Source organism: Acomys russatus, unplaced genomic scaffold (assembly GCF_903995435.1).
Source record: "Acomys russatus unplaced genomic scaffold, mAcoRus1.1, whole genome shotgun sequence".
Taxonomy (NCBI): Eukaryota; Metazoa; Chordata; class Mammalia; order Rodentia; family Muridae; genus Acomys; species Acomys russatus.
This window is the reverse complement of record NW_026131404.1, coordinates 48,555-58,502: the sequence shown is the minus strand read 5'-3', so window position 1 is coordinate 58,502 and position 9,948 is coordinate 48,555. Positions and strand designations below refer to the sequence as shown.

At 55.0% G+C, this 9,948-nt stretch overlaps 1 protein-coding gene across 1 annotated transcript; it reads right to left on the bottom strand.

Annotated features, from left to right (window-relative positions):
• Nucleotides 1-3,341: 3,341 nt before the first annotated feature.
• Nucleotides 3,342-4,848, bottom strand: LOC127186174 (40-kDa huntingtin-associated protein). The gene has a single exon (XM_051142650.1). The coding sequence runs from the start codon at nucleotides 4,598-4,600 to the stop codon at nucleotides 3,434-3,436; it is 1,167 nt and encodes a 388-aa protein (XP_050998607.1). The 5' UTR covers nucleotides 4,601-4,848; the 3' UTR covers nucleotides 3,342-3,433.
• Nucleotides 4,849-9,948: the final 5,100 nt, after the last annotated feature.

Genomic DNA, 9,948 nt, shown 5'->3' with positions numbered 1-9,948 from the left:
AAAACAACACAAACAACGCGTGCATCCCTAAGATAGCTACAAGGGGAAGCATGCCCAACAAGGGTTACTATAGTAACACCACGTTTGACCCCCTCACGGTATAAAGTGCCTGCAACATGGAAACTGGTCTGTGGGAAGGATGTTCTGCCCAGGACCCTCTTGATCTGTAACTCCAGCCTGTTTCAGCAAGTCTTTCCAATCATTACTGGTGGGTGTATTAAATGCCAAGTTTAACGATGTTACCTCTGTTCTCTTAACCAGGCTGCCTTACTCTTTTCGACTAAATATCCTAAGTGCCTGATTTCATGATGTGTTGCTGTCCGTTTCTTTTATTTATATGCCGTAGGTCAAATATATATGTTTTTTTTTTTTTTTTTTACTTTTGTTCGCTATGTACATAATAAGCCCACCCATTTGAAACCCATACCATAGATCACTGTTCCATAGGAAGGGGTGACCCTTAAAACAGTAGTTGATGTACTGGAAAGACTCAAAACATACAATGAAGAGAGGGGGCTGGGGTGGGCAGAGAGAGACTTTTAAAAAGAATTATTAATCTTTATTTTATGTGTGTATCTGTGTTTTTCTTGGAAATGGACCCAGGTCCTCTGCAAGAGAGACAAGTGCCCTTAAACATTAAGGTTTCTCACAAGCCTCCAACGAGGCTTTCAAATGATAGGCCTTCCTTATACAATCCCATTTTCTTGTTGTTGTTGTTGTTTTCTTGCTGTTGCTGTTGTCACCAACAGGCTGGTGTCCCTACATTTGCCTTTGGGCATGAGGTGTCAGTGGGGCAGGAGGGTGTTGGTGGCCTAGGTAAATGAAAACTGGGGGGGAGTGATGTCGTGGGCACCCACAGGCTGGATTCCCTAGCTTTTCCTTTGGCCAGGAATTAGGTGTGGAAGGTGGGGGACCAAGGGTGAGGTGAGCCTAGGTGAAGGAACACAGGGGGGTGGGGGTACTCCTGGGTGACCCACAGGCTGGTTTCCCTAGCTTTTCCGTTGGGCAGTTGGTTGGAGTGGAAGGTGGCATCTGAGGGTGAGGTAGGGCTTGGTGGAGTTACACTTTGGGTGACAGTGCTTCTGTGTGACCCTCAGGCAGATTGCTGACAAAGGGTGGGTAGGCCTAGTAGAATGCAGGACTCAAGTGCTGCTGGGTGACAGACAGGCCAGTGTCCCTGGCTTTATCTTTGGGCAGGTGTTAGGAGTGGAACGTCACGGGGGAGGGTGATTTGCCCCTAGGTGAGAAACACAGGGGGGTGGGAGTGCTTCTGGGTGACCCACAGGAGGGTTTCCCTAGCTTTTCCTTTGGTCAGCATGTGGGAATGGAAGGTGGGTTCTGGGCGGGGGGAGGGGCGGCATTGTGGGCCTAGTTGGGTGGGAACTGTGCTGGGTGACCCATAGCCTGTTTAGTGTCAGAGGGTGAAGACACCTTAGATGTGACTCCTAAGGGATAGCAAGCCAAGTTCTGCTCTTTCGTTAGGGTGGTTGCCCTCACAGCTGTCCTGAAGCACTTGTGTCCTTTTCCCAATGCTTCGGTTCCGGCTCCAGACAGCTACACACTGCTGTTTTTGATATGTGCTGAGGAGTCACATTCACGTTCTCATGCTTTCAGAGCAAGCGTTATTTCCCAGAGCCATCCTCCCATGCTCATATTTGGTTATTTCTAATTCATCCTTAACTTGGTAGCCCTTGGTATAAGTGGTGCTGAGAGTATATTCCCTTGGTAAAAATAAATAATTTGAGTCTAAGAACATTCTTTATCCAGAATAGCCTGCTCATGAACTTTCTTCAAGATGATCTCTAGAGCTAAGGGTTAGCTTAATGGTAAAGCACTTGTCTAGCAAGTGCAAGATCTTGAGTTTGGGCCTCAGCTCTGGGGGGAAAAAAACCAACCCTATTTCTAGTAATAACCTAAGTCCTACTGACTGCATTTTTTTTTTTTTTACACTCCCGCTATTTGATGCAGATAAGGGAAGGTACGGTGTATGGTTAGCTTGAGCTGTGACCTTTAGAGTCTATTATTCTGAAAATTTATCTCATGGGAAAGCCTGTCTGCCTAGGTCTCTCATACCTCCCAAGGTTTTGCCATCAATGTTCTATACTGCTTTTGGATGCTGACAGCAAGAAAGCCACCAGACCTTGGACCTGGACCATAAGCCAAAACAATCCTGTTCCTCACAGCCAGCACCAACTGTGGTACTGTGTTATTGCAGTAAGACACAGGGTAAGGCACTGACTTCATGTACCATATGCCCCGTTGGCCACGTAGCACCTGGCTTCTCTGTACAGGTGGTGTTACTCGGGCCTAGGTAGGGTGACAAGGGAAAAAGCACTTAGGAAAATTGGAATGCTACCCTACCGGATGTGCTGGGTGTGTTAAGCCAGTGTTCAGCGTATGACACCATCTTTTTGAAAGCAAACATGGATGGATCCAGGAACTATAGGGAAATGTGGAATTGGTCTTGTATCACTTAATACTCAGTTGGAAACAAGTCTGTGCTACTTGCCTCAGTCGTAACTGGGTTACGCAGTTTAGTAGCTCTAGTTTCCAAGCCAAGAATCTTTAAGTGAATACAATTATAGCTTTAGCGAATTGGAAATTGTGGTGTGGTTTATTGTGAAAGCAATGAGCAGCCCGGTTTGGAAAGAGAGGACCTATCCTAAAGACTTTGAGTAGCCTCTTGCCAACAACTTCTGGGATAATGGGAAGATGCCCGTGCAGCCCAATAGAGGCAGGGTCACCTCATCAGGAAGAACCCAGGCTGGCCGAGTGTGCAGAAGGTAAAGTAAATCCCGACTGTATGACAGAACATGCCAGTTCTGCTTTCCTACATAGGCCTCGTGTTTGCATACAAAGAGATTATAACGATTACATATGATATCATCTGCTGCTTTATCCACTCCTCAGACTGCGGTGCTAATGTATATGGAAATGAATGAAAAAATGTATTAGAAGGAGCATGCCCAAATAGTCAGATCCTCTTCATTTTCCAGGAACATTTCTCATCTGTTCTGAATGCTTCTTGGTGATGCCAAATCCCACCAGGAATAAAAGGAAGGGAAACCAACACGCCAAAGGAACATCTGTCCTCCCGCCTTCATTGCAGCTATACCTAGAACAGCCAGGAAGCTGAGCCAACACACAGTATGCTGCTACTGGCCAGCGCATAAACAGAGCCGATTGTTACACAGTGTTGTCTCTCGTTCAGCCTTGAAGATAAAGTTACGTCGTCCCAGGCAATATGGATGGGCCTGGAGGGCACTATTTTAAGTAAGAAGCTAGGCATGGCCCGCCAAACTACCATGGTAGCAACAGAAAGGAGGAAAAAAACCAAACCAAAACAGAAGCAAGGTCACATCTTTCATCACCTGTCCCCAAAGATTAAACAAGCTGTTACCAGGAGGGAAGGCTGTTCGGGTCAGGTGGCTTATCAGACCCCCTGTCCCGAGGGGGAGATGGTTTCCTGCAGAACCAGGTGGAGGAGGTGGTTCTGCTCAGCACTCAGCAGCGGCCACATCTCCACCTGCAGCTTCTTGATGCCTTCCGTGTCCTTTTCGTGGGCAGCCATGACCAGGGACTGCAACAGCAAAAACAGCTCCTCCGGAAGCTGGCCGCCGCTGTCCTGGCCGTGACCGTCGAAAGCCTCCCAGGAGTACTTCTCCAGGGTCTGGGCGTGCTCCGGGAGCAGTTTGGCCGGCGGCGGTTGCAGGAGCAGCAGCAGCAGCACCCGGGACACCTCGCACCGGACAAGGACGTCCGCGAAGGCGCCCAGTGTGCCAGGAGAGGGCGCGGCAGAGCCTGGGGCGTGGTCCGGGAGCAGCGGGAGGGGCAGGGTCGCGGCGGAGGTGGGTCGCGGCTGCGGTCCTAGCAGGGGGGGCTGGGGCCCTGGAGGCGGCGGAGGCGGCGGCGGCGGAGGCTGCTGGGGCAGCTCGGGGTGCTGCACCGGGTGCCCGCCGTGCTCCCGGGCCAGGCGTTGCATGCGTGTAAAGAGCGCCAGGGCGCCGGTGTAGTCGCGCGCCAGAAGCTGGCAGGAGGCGGCGTCACCCAGCGCCTGCAGCGCGGCCAGTGGCATCAGGGGCAGGTGCAGCTGCGCAGCGCGCTGAAAGTGACCGGCCGCGGCAGCCGGCTGGCCCAGGGCGCGGAGGGCGGCGGCCAGTTCCAGGCACAGAGCGGCGGCGGCGGCCGGCTGACCCAGCTCGAGGTGTAGGCGCACGGCGGCGCCCAGGGCGCTGGCGGCCGCCTGCAGAGGCTCCCCGTAGGCGGCGGGACAGCCAAGGCGCTGGCGCGCGTCGCACTCCTGCCGCAAGAAGAGCCGGGCGGCCTCGGTGAGGGCCAGCGCTTCCCCGGGCCCATGGAAGAGCGCCTGCTGGCAGCGAGCTACAGCCAGCTGGCACCAGGCGGCGTAGGGCAGGCACTCCTGGGCCCGCAGCTCGCGGGCCAGCTGCGCGAACTGCTCCCCGGCCTCGGCCACGTTAGGCTTCCGCAAGAAGCGCTTCTTCAGCTTGTTGGACACCTGCCGGTAGCGGGCCAAAAAGTCCCCAGACTCAGAGCCTGGCCATCCCCCGCCAACCAAGGAAGACGCTGAGCCTGCCGCCATGTTGACAGGCCAGTTGCGACTCCTAACTTCCGGTTGAGAAGCGCTGAGAAACGCACCTATGACAACCACAAGTCCCGTGCTTTATCTATGCTGCGATCTCACAACACTTCCGCCTTCTCCTCAGGATCCCGAGCGCTTCTTCTGTACACCCCCGCCGTTGTCACGGCGATATGCAAAGAGCACGGCGGGAGGCGGGGCCCAGGCCAACGCCTAAGCCAGTCAGGGAGATGGGTGGGTCCCTCTGGAAACCAGCCCCATATGTAAATAACAGGCTGGAGGGGCGGGGCTATGAGGACACCGATTGAGAGGCGGGCGGGGCCCGTTGCCGGGCTACTATGCAAATGAGCGTCTGAGGGGCGGGGCCTAGCCTTGGGAATCCAGCAGCCTCCACAACCCAGAGACCTTCCTGGGCAAGCTAGGACTGACCTGCCCTGGCCTGGCAGGAGCCACTCTTAGCTTACAGCTTCCTTACAACCACCGCCAAGGCAGCCTCCTGGCACTTGTTACTGAGCGTCCCAGGGTCAAGAAAGGCTCACACTAGCTTCATGATCCTCCCTGACCTTAGTTTCGGCATGCCACTGTTCTGTCACATCTGCGTCTCCGACCAAAAGCCCACCTTTCCATGTGGGTCCCCTCTGCTCCCTGGTCTCCTAGGCAAAGGCCATCACTCTGACCCAGTTGGCCCGGGCTGGACCAGACTGCCTCAGGGACAGGAGGTGCATCGTGCGTGCCGTGCCTCACGCAGGTCCTCCTCCTCTTCCTCCAGAGAAGCCTGTCAGTCCTCCTCTGCCATCCCTGCCTGCCTTCCACACCTGGCCCCAACACCACTGTGTTCCTGCTGCTAAGCCAGCCTCACCTTCTGCCCCTACTCCCACATCATCCCCGAAGGAAAAGTTAGGGAAACCAGCCTGTATGTAGGTCACCCTCACCCCACCACCTCCCCATCCCCTCCTGCCTGAATTCCACCCCTCTTTCCTCCCACTACGGCCACCTCACACTCGGGACCCCACTTTCCACTCCTACCTCCTGCCCCAAGGAAAAGCTAGGGAAACCAGTCTGTGGGTCCCCCAGAACCATTCCCAGCGAATGTGTTTCTTCGCTAGGCCCAACCCACCCTCTGCCCTCACCTTCCAATCCCACCTCCTGCCCTAAGGAAAAGCAAGAGAAACCAGTCTGTGGGTCCCCCAGGAGTACTCCCACCCCCTGTATTTCCTCAACTGGGCCCAACTCACCCTTGGCCCCCACTTTCTATGCCTAACTCCTGCACAAAGGAAAAGCCAGGGACACCATCCAGTGGGTCACCCAGCGGCACCCCCACCCCCTGTGTTCATTTCACTAAGCCCTCTACACCCTCTGCCCCACCTACCCCTCCTAAGTCCTGCCCAAAGGAAGAGCTAGGGACTCCAGCCTGTGGGTCCCCCAGCAACAATGCCACCCCCTGTGTGTTCAGTTAGGCCCAATGCACCCTTGAGGCCCACATGCTGTCCAAAGGAAAAGCTAGGGAAACCCTCCTGTGGGTCACCCAGCAGCAGTCCCACCCCCCTGTGTTTCTCACCTAGGAGCAACTCACCCTCCCCCCTGACGTTCCACTCCTAACACCTGCCCAAAGATAAAGCCAGGGACACTGGCCTGTCTGTCACCCAGCAGCACTTGAGTCCTGCATTCTACTAGGCCTACCCACCCTTTGTCAGCAGTCGGCCTGTGGGTGACACAAAAGCACTGCCACCCAAAGTGTAACTCCACCAAGCCCTACCTCACCCTCAGCTGCCACCTTCCACTCCAACCAGCTGCCCAACGGAAAAGCTAGGGAAACCAGCCTGTGGGTCACCCTGGAACATTACCACCCAATGTGATTCTTCCACTATGCCCACCTCTCCCTCTGCCCCTAATCACCTGTGGGTCACCCAGAACCAATCCCAGCCCCTGTGTTTCTTCATGTGGGTACACCTCACCCTCTGACCCCAAGCCGACTGTGGGTCACCCAGCGGCATTCCCACCCCAGTGTCCTTTCAACTTGGCCCACTTCACTCTCTGACCTCACTTTCTACTCCTAACTCCTGCACAAAGGAAAAAGTAGAGACACCAGCCTGTGGATCCCCCAGCGGCACTACCAGCCCCTGTGTTCCTTCAACTGGGCCCACCGTGCCCTCCTCTCCCCACTACCACCTCATGGCCAAAGGAAAAGGTAGGGAAACCAGCCTGTGGGCCACCCAGCAGCACTCCTCCACCCTGTGTTCATTTAACTAGGTCCACCTCCCCTCTGCCCTCAATCAGCCTGTGGGTCCCCCAGCAGCACTCCTAGCCCCTGTGTCCCTTCACCTAGGCCCACCGCGGCGTCCTGTCACCCCCACCACCTCACGGCCCAAGGAAATGCTAGGGACATCAGCCTGTGGGTCACCCAGCAGCACTACCACCCTCTGTGTCCCTTCAACTAGGCCCATGGTGCCCTCCTCCCCAAGTAGCACCCTCACACCCACCCCCGTGCCCTTCCCGTCCCCTAAGGAACAGCCAGGGAAGCAAGGCCATGCTTTTTTCAAACTAAAGCTTTAATAAGAACACAAGCGACCAGGGTGCCCAGGTAAGCAGGGCTGACTGTGGGAAAGGCTGGGTGGGATGAACTGATGGAGTGGGATGGATAGCAGGGGCAGGCAGATGAGCTGGTGGGGAACTCAGAGCCAGGAGACAACAAGGGCTGCTGCAGCAAAGGCAGCAGGGAAGGCAGCAATGGTGGCAGCAAAGGGGAACTGAGGCAGAGGCTCCTAGCTAGGGACCACTGTGGCCCTGGCGACTCCTGTGGGCCTCAGGCGGGGCCACCTGGGAGATGGTGATGGATTGGAGCCTTTGTCCCAGCAGGGTGTTCCCTCAGACAGTGGCCTCCAGCAGCTGCGGGGTGATGAGCCTCTGGGCGCCTCTGCATAGGGCCTCATCGCTTGCCTGCTCCAGTAGACTGCGCACCAGGAACTCCAGGATGGCTGTCAGAAAGAGGGGCGCCCTTTTGCTCAGCCGCGGGCCATGGCCGCCCTCCCGAAGATGGTGCTCCACCAGGCTCACAGACAAGGTCAGCTGGGCTCTGGAGGTGCGGGAGCTGCGAGACGAAGCCCCTCGACGAAGGCTGGTCTGCATGGCTCAGGGCATGCTGGCCTCTGAGTGAGACCTCACAGGTCCGCTGGGCTCCACCCGGCTGCTGCGCTAGGCTGAGCGGGCCATTGGGCTGTAGGCCTCGAGGGAGGGACCCAATGGATGATGCCAAGGCCCAATGGTCCTCCTCTGCTCCTGGTGGCGCGTCCTAGTGACCTCTCTCCTGTGCTAGTGCTGATTATGTGGCAAGATTCTTGGCATACCCTCGCTGAAGGCACCGAGGTCCCCTTGACACCTCTGTTGCCAGAAGAGCATTATAGGAAATAAGATGCCCGCCGGAATGGGGGTGGGGGAACGGGGTGCAGGGTGGGGATGTGGGGGGTGGGATGAGTGGTGCGGGGAGGGGGGGCGGCAACTCAGTGTTGCCCTGGAGAACCAATCCTTCGCTATTTCTGGCTTCTATGGTACTTTCTCCGCCCCTACCCGTGAAGCATGTACTCCCTTTCCCTCTCCCCATTACCCCTGGCACCTCAGCAGACCTGAGGCCATTCCCCCGGTTTTGCGTGTGGAGACTCAAAGTCAGCACCCCGAGCAAGTGTCCCACACCAAGCTACAGCTTTGCGGGTCTCCGGTGCCCCGGAGCCAGTAATCTGCTTTCTGCCAAGGCAGCTGGTGCTGGAGCTGGACAGGCCCTGCAGGTGGAATCACTCGGTAATGGCTAGCCTCTTTTGGGTACCCGTGTCTGCCCATTTCACTTAGCGTCCTGGATTCAACACGTTTCCCCCAAGGGACACAAGTTTCTTGGGGCTCCCCCACGCAGCTGCTTGAACCAGGTCTCCTGCATTCCTCTCCACAGCCGAATAATAGGGTCGAAAACACAGCATCATCCGCTACTTCAAACTCCCCATACGAAGCACTTTTGCAACATGGTGGACTACAGTGGTGAGCAGAAATGAATCCTTCTGAGAGTTGCCTCTGTCTGGGTATCTCGTCACAGCGACAGGGAAATCACTTAAAAGGTAACCCATGGAATTGTAGCCTTCTCACAGGCTAGGTCCCACCGTGAGGAGAACGCTCTGAAAATAATTTCAGAAAAGGAACACTGGCATTAACATACACATTGATTTTGACAGACTTTTCCTTTAAGGAGTTTATCAGGACATACCCTACTCAAAGGCGCTTTAAATTAGCTGTTGTTAACACAGGTGTTTATACCTGTGCTTTAGTGCTCTCTTTTATTTATTTATTTTCATTTCATTTTATTTTATTTTATTTTATTTTGTTTTCGAGTCAGGGTCTCTCTGTGTAATAGCCTTGGCTGTCCTGGACTCGCTTTGCAGACCAGGCTGGCCTTGAACTCACTGTGATCCTCCTGCCTCTGCCTCCTGAGTCCTGGGATTAAAGGCATGAGCTCCCACTACCAGGCTTAACGCTCTTCTTAAAAACTCTACTTTCTTTGGGGTGTTTAGGCCTCAACGTCCCTTCCAACATCCTACCCCTATGTGTTCAGGGACTACAAGAGTAAGGTGGCCACCAGTTTCCTTTTGTTAAAAAAAGAAAAAAGGCAACCCAAGGCCCCAAAGCAGGTCTGGGTGGGGTGCGGATGGGGTGAGGGTGGGGAGACAAGAAGACCACATGGCCTCCACTGCTTCCTTCATTCCTCACACAGGAAGCAACGTGACTGCTCCTCCTTAGCGGAGGTCCACGCTTCCAGTCTGGTCCTAATTGGGAAAGTGAAACAAGAATGGAGAACCAGTGCAGCAAGTGGGAGGGAATGCACGACTAGCCATGGTGGATTCTTTAAACACTTCAGGCATCCAAGGCCGCTCACCTGCCATGAATGATTTCTAAGAAGAAGCACCAAAAGGTGCTCTGTGTAAAGGAGGCTACAGGAGGAAGCAGACACAGAGCCATTAGGTCTGTTTGTAAGGAGAGAAATGGCTGACGCTGTCACAGGACGCATGGAGGCCTGGTGGCCCAGACATGCTTGCCCTTGTGCCTCCAGGGCCCACCATACACAAGCGCACATGACCAGTCTGGCTCAAAGGCTTGCTCCTGCTTTCGTGTCAGGGTTTCCTGGAAACTGTGCCATGAAGCCGTTTTCAGCTGGGGGGAGGAAAATGTATGTCTCTGGTGGGCCACAGCTGCATCAGTCTGTTGGAAGTACCCTGCTGTCTGAGATTGCAGTCCTCCCAGTCAGGATAGGCACTCTGAGCTTGGTGTTAGGTGCAGGCCTCCCTCTCCACAGCAGGGCCTCCTGCTCTCTGCCT